Below are 16,994 nucleotides of genomic sequence, written 5' to 3' on the forward strand. Positions count from 1 at the left end.
ACAAAAAGCTTTTTCAAAGAAGGGATGATGACATCATGGACTTCTTCCTGACAGAGGATTTAAAAATATTGCCAATCGTCCACATTCTGAACCACCGTCAGATTGGCTACAGCTGTTTCTGAATCAGGGTCATGTGCATTTAAAGGTGGAACGTTCTTGCACCTCATCACTCGTGGACGTCGCTATGAAGGAAGAAAAAAAACGAGCGGACACACCCTCAAACACGGAGCCCTGTGGTCCAAACTATGCATTAGAGGACATCGTAGCATGAATGAAAAACTTCATTATTGCCATGACTTCATTTTCAATACATGTACATAGGGGTTACGTTAAGGAGGCGGGGGCAGGACACGGTGGAATGAAATGTGAAATTGAGCCTGTATGTTAAGGCAATGTGGTATGATTCAGATCTATAGATCTGTAAATAAAATGTCTGGAAAGATGTGAATTTTTGGGGGGAGTTTTTCATCTGTTTACCCGTGGAAGAGCCAGAAATCATAAACAAAGCATTTCCATTTATATCAAGTAGGCCAGGATGAAAGTAGTCTGTCACAGCCCCAACTCATGGAGAAATTTTCAGCAGAATGTCTTCTTGTCATTTCTGGTTAAATTCATAAAGTTCTGATTAATGTCAAATAGAATTCTAAAAAGAACAACTTAGACCACATGTGTCAAACTCAAAGCCCGGGGGCCAAATTTGCATCAAATGTGGCCCGCAGAAATAAGTGGAAATTACAAAAACATGAACCATTGTGTAAAAATACCAAGGAATTCAGTTGTAGATATCTCAGCCATTCCAAATACGTAAATTCAATGAACATCCACAATATTTGCCAGGAAATTTTGTAACTGTTGTTTTGTGTTGTCATTTTGTGTGTTTTTGTTCCAATCATGTGTGTCTCATTTTACGTGTTCTTGTTATTTTCTTTGTTAATTTAGTATATTTTTCTGAATTTTTTTTTTGTGTTTCTTGTAATTTTTTGTTTATTTTTTGGGTACAATTTAGCATATTTTTCTCCTTTTTTGTGTGTTTTTGTTGTTTTTGGTGGTGTTTAGCATATTTTTCCCTCATTTTGTGTATTTTAGTTGTCAACTGTCAGGGCACAGTTTTCCCACGCTTTTATCACATGATGGCAGTCATTTTGGCATCACCAATTTAAAAAAAAAAAAAAAAAAAGTTCCAAAATCCTGCAATTTCATTAAAATTATTCCACAATTTTACCCCCAAATTGAAAAATTAGTCACAAACTCAAGGAAACCTCCATTACTCTACGTATATTTATTATAGGGCAGAATAATGTTGAAATTGCTTGTTTTCCCGCCTGAAATTTGCGGCCCACGTGAGCTCAAAGTGGTCCGTATTTGACACCCATGACTAAACGGATAAATTAATGACCACCACTAATAATTTACCGCCCAAAACCATGAATTAAAGAAAATAATGTTATTAGTAATAAAATGTGATTTCTAATTGATGCTTTAAAATTGAACACAATTTTTTAAAGGTTTAAACCAAATGTTTAAATAGCCACGCCTTTGTTTTTCATCTTCTCCACTATATCTATGTTTCACTTTTCCGGGAAAAAAAGGTTTTATACATAAGGCTGACATTACACTGTCAATATTATGACATGACACCTGTCATTAGCATGAATAAGTGTCGTTCGTTACCTTAACCCTAACCCCACTAGATCCCTCCACCTAGCCTAAAAATGCCAACATAGCTCCAAAGGTGCACAAGTGACAGCCTTCATGACACCTTATTCATGCTAATGGCAGATAATGACATTGTAACGTCTGCCTTATGTATAAAACTTTGTGTTACCAAAGATGCTTTATACCTGTTGTAACTACAAACCCATTTCTAATAGTATTTGTTGATAATAATACTAGATATGCTGCACAGTTGTGTGAAACATTGTTAATCATTTTATAGCCAATGATTGATAAACCACTGATTGATAATCCACATCAATCCCTTTTAAAATATAATATATATATAAAGTGTTGATGGTGTTGTCAGAAATAAGTGTCTTGCCCTCTCTACTCTGGTCAGCTTTATCTGCAAATGCACTGCCTAGTCATTGAAAAAGTAGCCTGAGTGATGCACAACAAATTATAACGCGAGGCAGGTAGAAAGCATTAGCCTCGTCAAAGATAAAAACGATCTTGGGAAGCTACTACACACTCATTACACGTCTGTCAGAAGCCATCCTGCTGCAGACATCCGCACTGATATGGAAAAGCTGTCGGCTGGAAAATTTACAGAAGCCATCAAACGCTGCATAATGGATGTGTGTATGGGTGTGTGTGTGCAACGTTTAGGGAAGTGTGGGGATACGCCTTTGGAGAAGTACACAAGAAGTGTAAATGGAAACACCAAACCCATTCCTACACAGGAGGATAGGTGAGGTTAGAGCGGAGATGCTCATTGGGCGGCTCGTGGGCCACATGTGGTTCACTGGTAGAGTGGGCCGTCCAGTAACGGAAGGGTTGGGGTTTCGAATCCCACTCTTTCTGAGTCATTGTCGTTGTGTCCTTGGACAAGGCACTGTACCCACATTGCCTTGTATGAATGGGTATGAATTGTGCGTAAATGTTGGTGGTGGTCAGAGGGGCCTTAGGCACAAAATGGCAGCTACGCCTCTGTCAGTTTGCCTCAGGGCAGCTGTAGCTACATTGCAGCTTACCACTACCGGTATGACTGTGTGAGTGACTGTTGTGAATGACTAATGTGCTTTGAGTCTCCTCAAAAAAAGCGCTATATAAATCCAAGCCATTATTATTATCAAGCTTTAATTGGTGGCTTGCATGGTAGCTTATAAAAATATGGTCAACTTTTTTCAAATGTGCTACATACTGTAAACAACATACAGTGGACTCTACACTACAAAACGTACTCGCACACATTCAAATTTATGGTGAAAGGAGAAGAGGCCTAATTAATGGTGTTTCCCAATTGAGGCACTGTCAAACCTGGCAACGCAGCATTTATTGCAACATCGTCACACTTAACCACAGGACACGTTTGCATCCAGGTTATTAGCTCCGCAAATGGAAAGGTATGAAGCATATACAGTATATAGATTCATACAAGAGCACAGGAAATTTCAGGAGAAATTAACAGACAAATTCTTATTTGTTCATGGCATGAAACCTTTGTGGTTAATTAATTTGCGAACCTGCGCATGTTTATACAAAGTAGCTTGCCCATTTCCAAAACAGCACATCCACAATTCAATGAAAGTTATCTGCCTGGTGAACAAAAAGGAAAACGCACAGCAGCAAAAGATTATCTACGATACCATCTTTTTAGACAGCGTGGAATTGGTTATGTTGTCTTAAAAGTGGCTTTCCCCTTGATTTTGCTCTGTCAATGTGGCTCTTTTGAAAAAAATAAAATACAATTGTGAGAATCACTGGGTTAGAAACTAGCATTATTGATGAACTAAGATAAAATTAAGACAGAAGCATTACCGTAGTATAGTTAATTAAGACATATTCTTTACTAGAATTACTTCTTTCATAACATTCGTTTCGATGTCTCACTGTGGGATATACGCCCCCTGTGTCATATCCAGAAGTCCTTTGTCATTACGCCAATTTGATTGGCCAATGAAAGATGTATTTATCCGCCGCTGCTAGTTCCACCTACTATAAGTAGGGCGCGCGGAGAATACATCGGCATTCTTTCACCTCTTCTCACGCTGGAAGCTTTAATTGCAGCAGCTTACCCGTCCATAGGTGGACAGTATTTGGATTCTGCCACCAGACGCTGTTGTGTATTCTTTCCGCCTGAACTTTTAAGGTGTGCAGTGCCTTCCTTGCCCCCACGCTCGGTAATTACACAACTCCAAAGCACCCCACAGCTGTCGACGGAAAGGCCGACCGCTGACACCCCGGTCTCCGGCTCGGCTCACACTGCTCGTTGCCCCCCACGGCTGTTGAAGAAGACACCGGTCCCAACACCTCTGTTGTTGGCTTGGTGTCAATACCACCCTCGATAGCTTCGCCATCTGCTGCACCCCGGCACAGAAGGAGAAGGATGGAGGAGAAAGCCCCACGCACTGGAGGGGCTAAAAGCTCGGTAGCTCGGTAGCTCGGCAGCTCGATTCTGCAGGTGGGGGAAGTTGATTTCTGAGCGGGACACGCACCAGGTCTGCCCCAGGTGCCTAAGGCAGCAGTCCCTAGATGCTTCCGGAGCCTGCCAACACTCCCTCGGTCAACACCGAGCCTGCCACCTCTGAGAGCATGGAGACGAACACCCCTGCTGGGCCAAGCTGGGGGTCACAGTCTGACATCGCCTTTGTCCCTCCGCCCGGAGAGGACATTGTTGACTGTGGGGACAATGATGATGTCCTCATCTCAGAGGACGAAGAGGGCGACGACATTTTTGTGACCCCGGCTTGGGTTGAAAAGCCCACAACTTCTGCCGCCTCCACGGAGGGAGACAGCCTCTCTTCTTCCTGGCTCTGACATGGTGGATGTATGCAGATGTGCCACCGCCTGCCTGTCCGTCCCATGGCCCGCTATCATTACAAGACAACCCTGTCCCGGTACAAGGGGAAGTCTCTCCCTGCAGCCAGGAGTGCGACAAAGCAGATGCTCCCCATCTTCACCGGCCAACAGGGCCATGGTCCCAGGTGCCTCGTCCTTGGACTGCAAGAACATGGAGGGCCTGGGCCTACTCCGCATGCCTGCAGTGGAGCCGCTGGTGGCCACACATCTGCTCCCCCTGGATTTACGTGCTCTCAATGGATATCTCTGGAAAATACAGGTTCAGGATGCTTACGCATGCCTCCCTGTTACGCATGGTGTGACAGAATGACTGGTTCACGTCAGTTGACCTGAAGAATGGGTATTTCCATTTTCCGATCAATCCTCCCCACAGAAAGTTCCTACGGTTTACTTTTCCAGGGAGGTGGTCACCACGGACACCGACCTAACGGGCTGGGGCGCGGTGTACGAGGGGTGGTCAGTGAGAGAACGCTGGGGTGCGAGTCTCCAGCGCTCCCACATCAATTACTTGGAGCTCACAGTGGTGTCCCTCGTGCTTCGGCACTTTCTTCCATTCCTCACGGGCCGTCATATCCTGGTGAGGATGGAGAATACGACCATGGTTGCGTATATCAACCACCAGGGCGATTTCCACTCCCGTCAGCTGTACCTGTTGGCGCGCAGACTGACCCCATGGAGTTGCGATCATCTTCTGTCTCTGAGAGTAAGGGGCACGCAATGTTACGGGGAGTGGAGACTTCACCCGGAGGTCGTGGAACAGATGTGAGCCCGTATTCATGGGTCGAGGTGGATCTGTTTGCCGGGATCGAAATCGCACAATCGTGTGTTATGTTTTTCTCCCTCAACTGTCTGGGGGCTCCCCTAGGGGTACGGTCGCAGGCTGGGGACACGGTGTTTCATCCTCACCCAGAGCGCTTGGCGCTATGGATCTGGACCCTGAATGGGGCAATCTGTCAGCCGTGGGGCTCTCACAGCGTGTGCTTGCCACAATTCAGAGGGCTAGGGCCTCCTCCACTAGGTCTCTGTATGACTGCAAGTGGAGGGTGTTTAAGGAGTGGTGTCACTGGGCGGGACACGTTCCTTTTCAGTGCTCCGTCGGGGTGATCCTGTCATTTCTGCTGGCGCTGATTGACAAACGGAGGGCTTTCTCCATGGTGAAAGTTTATGTGGCAGCTATTGCCGCCTGTCATGTGGGCTTTTGGGATAAAACGGCGAGCCATCATCCGCTGATCGTTTGCTTATGAAAAAAGCATGCAGACTCCTCCCTGTGTCCAGGTTGCTGGTGCCGCCGTGGGATTTGGCTCTGGTCCTGGAGGGACGTTGAGACGCACAAACTTGAAGTGTTTATCCCGAAGGTGCTGGACTTGTGTTTTCCTATTGATGTTGCAGCTTTCTCTGCCTCACAGAGTGAGCGATCAGCTCTTCGTCTCCTGGGTCCCGCCCCATAAGAGAAAGGCTGTTACTAAGCAACGCCTGTCACACTGGGTGGTGGGGGTGATTGCTTTGACTTAGCCAAGGCAGGGTTTGCAGCCGCCTGTGAGCTTGCATACTCATTCGATTCTGGGTTTAGCCACCTCCTGGGCCTTGTTCAGGGGTGTGTCTGTTCAGGATATTTGTGCAGCGGCGAGTTGGTCCGACTCCTCGCCCCTCACTTTTGTCCTGTTTTACCAACTGGATGTTTCTGCTCCATATGTGGCACGGGCGGTTCTCCTGTCCTGATCGGTCATGTTGGAGTGGCGTGTGATAAGCTCCTCTGCAATAAGGGTGCTACTACATACATCCCATAGTGAGACATCAAAACGAATGTTATGAAAGAAAACAATAGGTTATTTACATTACCCCAGTTCTCTAAGTGAGATGTCTCACTCTTGCTGGCAGAGCGAGAAGAATGCCAATGTATTTTTCTATACTTCAAGTTTAAGTATAGAAAAGAGTTGTTTGATATTTATTGTGTGTGATGTGTCAGTTCAAAAAATAATTAAAAATGTTTTTATAAATATAAAGCTTTTTTTTTTTTAGCAATTACTAGACATTTCAGGCGACCCCAACTCAATTCCAGGTGACCCCAAATGGGGTCCCGACCCCAAGGTTGAAAAACACTGCGTTAACACATTACAACTGTTATATTCATGTGACTTTGTGTGTATGACAGTTTAACAAATCAACAATAAAATCAAATTAAATTGAAAACTACAAAAAGGATAAACACAAGCATGCGTACATTATAAACCCAACCTTTACATTAAATAAATTCCAACACAACAAAAACTCAACCAGAGTGACATAAATAATCAGCTATTTTAAAAACATATACAAAAAAAATTGTCGTTATGCAACAAAAAAGGTTTGTTAGAGCGAATGTCGGCGTATCTTAACATTAAGGTTCAATCCATAGTTTCCGGGTTACATTTCTTGTACACATATCTATTACTAAAGCCTTTATTATAGATATACTGTATGCCACCCACCTGAAGTCTTTCTAAAGCCTGTCATTCACTCTATAGTGGCCCTGGCAGCTGAATAGAAGGCTATCAAAGTTGGGCCTGGTTTAAAATTCAAAAATTTAAGCTGTTCCGAACAATATTTTCTGTAAAACACAACTTCAAACCAACACATGTAAAAGAATAAAATTATATAGTTTTATGTAATCAGAAAAACACATCTAAAACATTTTTTTTCAATGTGTGAACTTAAGTGTAAACTAATAATACAGTGAGGAAGTGAGTATTGGGATGCAATGCAAAATATATATACTTACCTTTCTGCAATCCAAATTATCTTTAAATACATTTCATTCATGTTATACTTCATCCTTTTACGTTGATCTGTAGGGTTTTGACAAAGTATAAGTGTAAAGGTGTCATTTTCTGAATAAGATGATAAAGTACAAGTAACACAGCATACGAGCTCATTATTTCATGTTTTTAATATTCTACACTGATTGAAAGACGTTCTTAGCACGGAGGTCATTATTGAGCATTGGCATCAATATCTTCATATTACCTTTATTTTGTTTGACTGTTTATTTTCCCCCCAAAACATGCAAACAGTTTGATTGCATAATGCTTCAGGAATGCTTTCATTAACAGATGTTCACAAAGATCAGTCTTTATGAATACTGAATAAATTAACTCTGTACAAATACACACTTTCACACTAATGGAGTCGTTGGTTTTACATTATTTTCGTATTTGGATCAATCTTAACTTTAAAGTCACACTTTTATCCACAAACATGAACTGCTAAATATACAGCATCACAGAAACTAGAAACAATAAAACATGTACAAACAACAGGCAGAGGATCCACCTCTTACAGTAGTAACTGTGGGATTGGGGGGGGGAGGGGGAGGGGCTGTTGTTGTCTTCATTCTCTTTTTATTGGCGCTGTAATGATATGAGCACAGCAGCCAGAGCTGGGACTGGGACTGGGACTGGGAGGGGTTGGAACTTGCACAAAGAGGATTGGTGGAGTGGAGCTCAAGTTGGAGGCTAACACAGCCCGCCCTCGTAGTCGTCCTCCTCCTCAGCTGGAGCACCACTAGCGCCACCTGGTGAAGAAGCTGGGGCTTTCTTCTTTTTCGCTCCACCACCAGGTACCCTTAAGGAAATGGCCAGTTTGGCATACTGGGAAGGAGAAAAATACATCATGAATCAACTTTTATGCGTGAATACTGGGGAAGAATGTGTTCTGCTGCTGGTGTTTATTCTGAAATTTGTCTCGTGTTTCCTGTTTATGGATCATCACCAGTGCTGCCCATAAGGGTTTCACTGATGAAACAGATGATCTCAATGTAAATGTTTTGTTGGATAAAACCTTATTTAGACGAGGTGGATTTTCTGAGTGTTTGGTTAATTAAAAACGGAATCTGTGATGAAGAACAATCAATAAGTTATTTTCACACCAATTATCTGAAAGCTCAGATTCTGGAAAGCGGATTGGATCAAATCTTAAAAATGGGTTTTTCAAAAAAAAAAAATGGATTACTTCCTCTGATTAGATCACGTAATCCAATCTTGGTTTTGATCTGGTTCCAGCCTTTAGTTTAGGTTTTTCAGAACGTTTTAGTAGGATTTGGATCACTTTGACAGCAAAGGATAAAGATTTTGCCTTCATAATATAACCTCCCAAACAGCTGTCAATAATGAGCACATCATTTATTTAATTCTGTCACTAATTAATGCACCATATATTCATCAAAATCAAAAATGTTTTGTTTTTGTCACGATTTTTTGAAATCCAAAACAAATCCAAATCAGAAACGTTGTCTATTCCTTTTGAAAAACTGGGCCCGAGAGATGATCTGTTCTTTTTTTTTTACATTATTAAATTAACAGGTTTGAAAAGTGGGCCTTTTTGGCCTGTGGGACTCCGGAGGCAGCAGACAGGTACCGACGGGCCAAGCGAAGTGCAGCCACGGCGGTCGCCGAGGCAAAAGCCCGGACATGGGAGGAGTTTGGTGAGGCCATGGAGAACGACTTTCGGACGGCTTCGAAGATATTCTGGACCACTATCCGGCGTCTCAGGAGGGGGAAGCAGTGCACCGTCAACACTATGTATGGTGCGGATGGTGCGCTGCTGACTTCGACTCGAGACGTTGTGGATCGGTGGGGGGAATACTTCGAAGACCTCCTCAATCCCACCGACACGCCTTCCAATCAGGAAGCAGGGCCCAGGGACCCGAGAGTGGGCTCTCCTATCTCTGGGGCTGAGGTTGCCGAGGTGGTTAAAAAGCTCCTCGGTGGCAGGGCTCCGGGGGTGGATGAGATCCGCCCGGAGTTCCTCAAGGCCCTGGATGTTGTGGGGCTGTCATGGCTGACACGACTCTGCAACATCGCGTGGACATCGGGGGCAGTGCCTCTGGATTGGCAGACCAGGGTGGTGGTCCCCCTTTCTAAGAAGGGGGACCGGAGGGTGTGTTCCAATTATAGAGGGATCACACTCCTCAGCCTCCCCGGTAAGGTCTATTCAGGGGTACTGGAGAGGAGGGTCCGCCGGATAGTTGAACCTCGGATTCAGGAGGAGCAATGTGGTTTTCGTCCTGGCCGTGGAACTGTGGACCAGCTCTACACCCTCAGCAGGGTCCTTGAGGGGTCATGGGAATTTGCCCAACCAGTCCACATGTGTTTTGTGGACCTGGAAAAGGCATTTGACCGTGTCCCTCGGGGATTCCTGTGGGGGTCCTCCGGGAGTATGGGGTATCGAACCTCCTGATAGGAGCTGTTCGTTCCCTGTATGACCGGAGTCAGAGTCTGGTCCGCATTGCCGGCAGTAAGTCAGGGCGTTGAGGGGGTCCGGTTCGGGGGCCTCAGTATTGCATCACTGCTTTTTGCAGATGATGTGGTCCTGTTGGCTCCAACATACCATGACCTTCAACTCTCACTGGATCGGTTCGCAGCCGAGTGTGAAGCGGCCGGAATGAGAATCAGCACCTCCAAATCCGAGTCCATGGTTCTCGACCGGAAAAAGGTGGAGTGCCTTCTCCGGGTTGGAGATGAGGTTCTGCCCCAGGTGGAGGAGTTCAAGTACCTCGGGGTCTTGTTCACGAGTGAGGGAAGGATGGAGCGAGAGATCGACAGGCGGATTGGTGCGGCGTCTGCAGTGATGCGGAGTCTGCACCAGTCCGTCATTGTAAAAAGGGAGCTGAGCCAAAAAGCGAAGCTCTCTATTTACAGGTCGGTCTACGTTCCAACCCTCACCTATGGTCATGAACTTTGGGCCATGACCGAAAGAAAAAGATCACGGGTACAAGCGGCCGAAATGAGTTTCCTCCGTAGGGTGGCTGGGCTCTCCCTTAGAGATAGGGTGAGAAGCTCAAAGTAGGGGAGGGGCTCAAAGTAGAGTCGCTGCTCCTCCGCATCGAGAAGAGCCAGATGAGGTGGCTCGGGCACCTAATTAGGATGCCCCCTGAACGCCTCCCTAGTGAGGCGTTCAGGGCCCGTCCCTCCGGAAGGAGGCCCCGGGGAAGATCCAGGACACGCAGGAGAGACTATGTCTCTCGGCTGGCCTGGGAACGTCTCGGGGTCCCCCCGGAAGAGCTGGAGGAAGTGGCCGGGGAGAGGGAAGTCTGGGCCTCCCTACTGAGGATGCTGCCCCCGCGACCCGGAAACGGCTAAGCGGGAGAAGATGGATGGATGGATGGAAAAGTGACGTAATCATGACGTTAATGAGTAAACATGGAAAACTATTTGTATTAGGAATGCACCGAAATGAAAATTTGTAGAATATATTTTATACTTTATTGCCATACAGTATATGTAAATGCAAACTGAACTACTTTTTCTGCTGTCGATCGTGTTGAGTCACTGCTTGGAACCACGGACCCATTGTTTACACACATCAGCTGTTAGCACTCTGTGCTAATGCTACACCAGTCAATGCAGCGACACCCAACATCGCTTGTAAACTGAGGAGGAAACAATGGGGATGTTCACGGATTCGTGGCACACAGCGCTAACAACAAACTTGGCTGTGGAATTGGACAGTTTCCAACTTTTCCGTGGTGACGGATGACAGAGAGCGGTAAGAAGAGAGTCTGGCTGTGTTTGTGTGCAGAAAGGAGGAGCTGCCGCTGCTCCGGATCTGCAGCAACGTGCACACACTTTTCTGACTCAAAATCACTGCACGTTGTTTGATTGCGTCATGCGCTACTATTTGGCCGTGCTTTTAACTCACTAAACCGAAGGCCGAATGTAGCTTTTTTTGCAATATTCAGTTACCAAATATTCGGTGCATCCCTAATTTGTATGGAACTGCAGGTCAGTGGGACTCACGTCATTGTCCATGTACTTCAGCAGAGGCGAGTTGCACACACGGTGGATTTGGTCCTCGTCCTGCTCGTCGTAACCTTGCAGCAGCGTCTCCATGGCAACACAATCTTCACTTCCGCTATAGCCAGGCAGACTGTAGGAGATCAGGCAGCTTACTTAGTTTGAGTCACAAGGTTACAAGTAGTTTTTTTTTTACCTCTGAAGTCCCAAAAAGACTGAATGAAGTTTGCGTGTTAACATTAAAAACCACAGCTTTCAGGTTAAGTTCATTTCTCTCACCTGTAACTTTCTCTGACACATTTATCAGCTGCTACAAAGTCACCTCTGTGAAGGTGAACCAGCACTTGAGCAGTTGTTTTCTACAAGGAAAAAAAAATTGAACATTCTATGAACAATTCATACATTTTACGCCTTTTTTCCATTGTCAATAATCTACACATCTACTAATATTCATGTGTAGAACTCTGGGAAACCATTTTTAAGACCATTGTTAATATTGTTTTGTGGCAAAAAAAGGCCGTATGATTGATAAACAAAGCACGGTATTATGACCACACATCCATTATTTGCTAAATCAAAACTTGTGAATTTTAAATACATTGTTTTTATTATAGAATAACACAAAATAAAAAATAAAAAAAACATCTACAAACCAGCAAATACAGCCGAAGAGATCAATTTATGTTTATTGTACCAAAGTCAAAAACTAGGTGTTGAATTGTGGAATAATGTTGATAAAGAGAGAAAAATGTGACACTATTTTTTTTCAAAAAGAAAATATCAATATATTTTAGAAAGTTATGTAAATCAGTAGAAATGTTTTTAAGAGTATGAAGTGTTCTTTGTTAAATGTTGTGTAAAATGTTGCGTTATTTGAAAAAGGCAACTCAAATGTACTTTGTTGAATGCTTGCATTTCTTTTGTGTATTATTTGAGAAAGGTAGCTTGAATGTAATGATTTATGTTGGGCATATACGCATTTTTCAGTCTTGTTATACAGAGTATATTTAAATTGTGATTTATGTTTGAAGCTTTTTGTTAGACTGAAACTGAAATATTATTTATTTAGATCAAATCATTCTAATCATCCAACCAGGTAATTTCCAACTATTCCAGTGAGTGTCTGCTCACTACTGGGAAACACAGATGAAGAGAATTAACTAAGGGATGATTACTGCCCCGAAAACACTTTTTCATTGTTAATATCTTCATCTCAACAGTCTATGAATGCTGTAATAAAGTACAAGCAGGGTCAAAGATTTTTGGAAAGTGACACAATTTTCTGCTGTGAGGGTATTTAAGTAAAAAAAAACAAAAAAAAAAAAACAACCGATGCATGCGAGGGTAATGCTGAAAAATGTGTAAGAGTACAAGTTTATTGAGCTTCCTGTAAATGCCTCTACAAACCTTGAAACACATTGGGAAGTTCTCGATCTCTTTGTACATGTTCTTTTCTTTCTGCAGAGCGACTGCTGCATCATCCAGCCTGGTTACAAAACAAGCACATGATGTATTGATTGATCAGGAGAAAACTTTGTGTTTTGGCTTAGTGTAAATGTTGCTTAACCTCCTTAGTCTGACCAGAAGCCGGGATGCTTTGCCCAGCAACTCTACAGCCTGACGCAGGCGGTCCTCATTCTAGAGATTCAGTACGCAAAACGCGGGATGTGTAGAAAGTTAGAAAATAACATATAGCAATGTTTTAAAATATTAAACGAATGGAAACGGACATTCTTACCTCAAACACCCCAGCAGCTTTCTGATACAAGTCCACAGCTTTCTCCAGGTTTAAAGGCTCTATAAGTCTAACAATGAAACAAGCATCAGCGATACAACAAGCCTTGAGTCAAACTCCTACATTCAGAGGAAAATATGATTTTTTTTTTTGTTGTTTACTTTCCAGCCCGGTCTAGGGCCATGGCAGCAGTGTCAGGAGTCCCGTTCTCCATGTACATCATGCAGGCTTTCTCTATGTACTGGATGGCCTCAGGCATTTTCTTTTGTTCCTGTGGCAAGTCAAAACCATAAAAAAACAATGAACAGGCATTAAACGTTTACTCACTAAGAACATGTGTATGTGCTCTATGAACACACTCACCTTCATCATCATACCTGCCTGTTCAATAGCCCTGAGACAGAAGGGGAAAACTAAGTGGTTTGTAAAGTCTAGTTTATTGTTAAAGAGTTTGATGAAGAAAATACTCACTTTGCAGCATGAAAAAGCCTGAAGGATGAATTAAGGAACACAGTTTGTCAATGATTTCCTATCATACTTATAAATAAGCAGAGGTGAAGGTACTCACGTTACTCTAATTGAGTTGCTTTCATGGGTAGTGGCACTTTTTTTTTTTTTTTACTATATTTCTAAATCAGTAATTTCACTAATACTTAAGTACGTTTTAAAAGGAGTAAACCATTACATTTCTACACCCAACCATTACTGAGTAAATTATTACTTTTTTTGTTTTAAAATGATCAACAGACATTGTGAAACTACAAAAAAATGAAATGACCAAACAACAATCATATCATAGCCAACCAATCAGATTATACGTAAAACAGCAGTGAATGTTGGTTAGTTTCTCAGTTTTAGAGTTCATAAATGTAGCTATACTTAGAGCCTGAGAATGTTTTTCATTTTGAATTGAATTCATTGTTGTTATTTTATTTAATAAAAAATATTGTACATACTGTCAAACATCTTATTTTACATAGATGCCTGGCGAGATTCATTACCAAAAATAAACGTGGGGGGGAGGGGGGGTGAAAGTAACAAGTAACTTTTACTTTGAATACTATTTAATTCAACATTTTTTTTACTTGTACTTGAATATTTTATGTATGACTTACTTGTACCATTTCAATCAAGTAACAGTACTTCTTTTTGAGTAGGATATACAGTACTTTTTACACCTCTGTAAATAAGGTACTAATTATTAGTGATGTTTTGCTATATAATGTTAGACTGTAATGATGTCATTATTGTGTAGGAAGAGGAGATGTGAGAGGTTTAAACGTTTTATGTAGAAACTCAATCATTCTCTAAATGTTGCCATTAGTTTAACCCAGATCAGGACAAGTATGTAAACAGGACAAATGATGGCTGCCATTGGACGTTTGAATGACTAATAATTTGTTTCAGCTGTTGCAGAGGTGAGGATACGTCTTGTTTTCTGTGTGGGATTCAGCTTCCTTCAGGTAAGCCTCCATTGCTTGTTCATACTGCTTGGCATTTTTGAAGCACACAGCTAGAATACACGACAAAGCAGATGTTAGTTAGTAGGTGACTAGTTGAACTCGGTACACAGTGAGTATGTTGTGTTCATCTGTTTATCACCTGCTTTGGCGTATTCAGAGGCAGCGCTGTCAAAGTCCGGCTTCCATTTGGTCAGGCTCGTCTTTAAGCTACGGGAAAATCATGGAAAACCCACATGAATAACATAGACCGTGGCTATGATACGGAAATGTATGAATAAACTGCCAGTCTATTCATACGCAGCGCCCCTCATTGGCCAGTTTAGGTGACGTGATGGGTGCCCTAACACAGGAAATGCCCTAAAATGTTTATTTTTATTCATATATGTATTTTTAAAGGTGGAATTTGCCGTGTTAAATATGTGAAAATGAAAAAAATATATATGACTGAAGTGGGATTCGAACCTAGGTCAGCAGAAGGCAGATTTTTTTTTTTTATTTTAGTCCGGTGCCTTAGACCGCTCGGCCACATAGGAACATTACACTTATGGAGAAAAGGTCGGAAAAACGTACCCATAGTACTAACGGTTATTGATACGTTTCCGTATCAATAGACACTGCCAATAAAATAAGAAAGATAGCTGATGATTACTGCCCAGGTTAAATAATAAAGCCAAATAATGAAGGGTTCCAGCCTGGCGTACAGTATGTATTTTGTCGCATAACCTCCCCTTTAGCCTCAGTTAGCACAACACTTCTCTCTGTTTTCGCATTCTTGTGGCTAAACTCACCATTTTTCCGCTTTAGCTATGTGCTCATGGGCTTCGTTTATCTTCTGGGCGGCCATGCTGGTGAAAAAGCGATGTGTCGGTGTTTATTTATTAAGTATAAATCGTTGAAGATGGTTTTCGTCGTTGCTGTTTGGATTAGCAGTGTCTCCTCCTCAAAGCATACGTCATCCGATGTCGCAGGCTATGGGTGCCGACAAGGGCCAAATTCTGAAGCGCGAAGGAAGCGATTAAAACTCACAATTTCTCAGCCGCGGCGATGTTTGTCAACAGAAATCATAAACCCTCATGTATCAATCATTCCAGCAAGTTTATTTTGTCTTCTTTTTTTGAAGTTTTTCAGTAAAATGACATTGAAATGAACATTGATCTCCTGACATTTTTTAACTGCCACCTATGCCTTCCTCAAAGGCATCTACTGATCACTTTGATGTGTCCTCATGAGTTGTTTCTGGGTGGGCCAACTTGAGAGTTCTCTCAGAAAAAACTGCATATTTTAAATAACTGATTAATTTAGTCCAACAACTAACTAAAGTACATTTCCTCTTAATTAAAGTCTGAAATCTGATTTCCAAATTTAAACATGTAATATCTAAAGCTAAGTTTCTAGACTGGCTTTGTGACCCACAATTTTAGGCAAGATACGTTCTTAATTAAATTAATCAAACATTTCTATTTCTATTGTATTTTAACTGCTTATCGAAAAAAGTGCAATTTCTGTATTTATTTTATTTTACAAATGCATATATGTATTAAAAGCAATAGCTTCATTCACAGATTAGCTCTCGGTTTTGGTGAGATGAAACAAATATTATATTAAAAAATATTAATAATCTTTTTTTTCCTCTCCATTCTGACATCAACTAATATTTTTCTATGGAAGCCCATTTCCGCCAGTAAAAAAAAAAAAAAAAAAAAAAAACTAGGAAAAGTAAAATAATAATAATAAATCTTAAGTCATAATTATAAGAGACTATCTCCTAATGGGATACAAATTAATAATTATGAGATAGTATCTCATTGGATGGAATTAGCTTCCACATTGTTCTGTACAATCACACACACACAAAAAGAAATAGCTGCTAGTTGTTCACACCAAAGACAAAAAAAGGAACACAATATATGCAATTCTATGCATGTCATGGTAACACACAAAAAGAGGAAAAACAGAAAGAATATTTTATACAAGGAAAAATGTGAACATCGGAGGGAGTGTGAAAAAGAGACAGCGGGATGGGGAAAGAAAAGGCACAACGGGGAAATCTCAAGTCTGCAATATTAGAACACTGCAGAACAAAAAAAGGAAGACTGGCAGTTGGCAGTCAAAACATGTCAGGATATTAAAGTAATTTTCCTGAAAAAAAAGTTGCTTAAATAAACATATTATGGACAAAGCTCACATGAAGGAAACAAAGAGTCTTTCATTTTGCGTCAAACTACTTTTATTTCTGGCTTTATGAATGAATAGTACCACCTGGTGGCAAAAATAGGTAAAGCAGTTTTCATAGATCCCTTAACTATAATCATATATTTCCATCAAGCATCTTAGGATATGGTGGTTAATGAAATCTTATTAAACCTATTGATGTTCGTGATAATATATATTAAAAACATTAATATTTCTTAAAATAATAGTAATACATCACACCTTTTTCTAAGATATCAAAATAAACTCCGACATACGTATTTCTTTCTAAATAAAGATAAATTTGCGACCAATTGT

The 16,994-nt window shown here is 41.8% G+C and overlaps 1 protein-coding gene across 1 annotated transcript; it reads right to left on the minus strand.

Annotated features, from left to right (window-relative positions):
- Window positions 1-7,484: 7,484 nt before the first annotated feature.
- On the minus strand, window positions 7,485-15,463 carry napgb (N-ethylmaleimide-sensitive factor attachment protein, gamma b). Its single transcript, XM_028472849.1, has 12 exons — window positions 15,275-15,463; window positions 14,626-14,693; window positions 14,452-14,536; window positions 13,495-13,512; window positions 13,387-13,417; window positions 13,185-13,294; window positions 13,027-13,093; window positions 12,856-12,926; window positions 12,696-12,774; window positions 11,568-11,647; window positions 11,292-11,421; window positions 7,485-8,144 (listed from the first exon to the last, which is right to left on the minus strand). Exons 1-12 carry the CDS (start codon window positions 15,328-15,330, stop codon window positions 8,010-8,012), a joined length of 930 nt encoding a protein of 309 aa, XP_028328650.1. The 5' UTR covers window positions 15,331-15,463; the 3' UTR covers window positions 7,485-8,009.
- Between the last annotated feature and the right edge of the window lie 1,531 nt (window positions 15,464-16,994).

The sequence above is a fragment of the Gouania willdenowi genome, chromosome 17, assembly GCF_900634775.1.
Source record: "Gouania willdenowi chromosome 17, fGouWil2.1, whole genome shotgun sequence".
NCBI lineage: Eukaryota > Metazoa > Chordata > Actinopteri > Blenniiformes > Gobiesocidae > Gouania > Gouania willdenowi.

Coding starts and splice junctions, on each gene's coding strand:
- napgb (XM_028472849.1), bottom strand. CDS start 15,330: ATGGCCGCCCAGAAGATAAACGAAGCCCATGAGCACATAGCTAAAGCG. Junction 14,694..15,274: donor ATAGCTAAAGCGGAAAAATG/GTGAGTTTAGCC, acceptor ATTTTCCCGTAG/CTTAAAGACGAGCCTGACCA. Junction 13,094..13,184: donor GCCCTAGACCGGGCTGGAAA/GTAAACAACAAA, acceptor TTTCATTGTTAG/ACTTATAGAGCCTTTAAACC.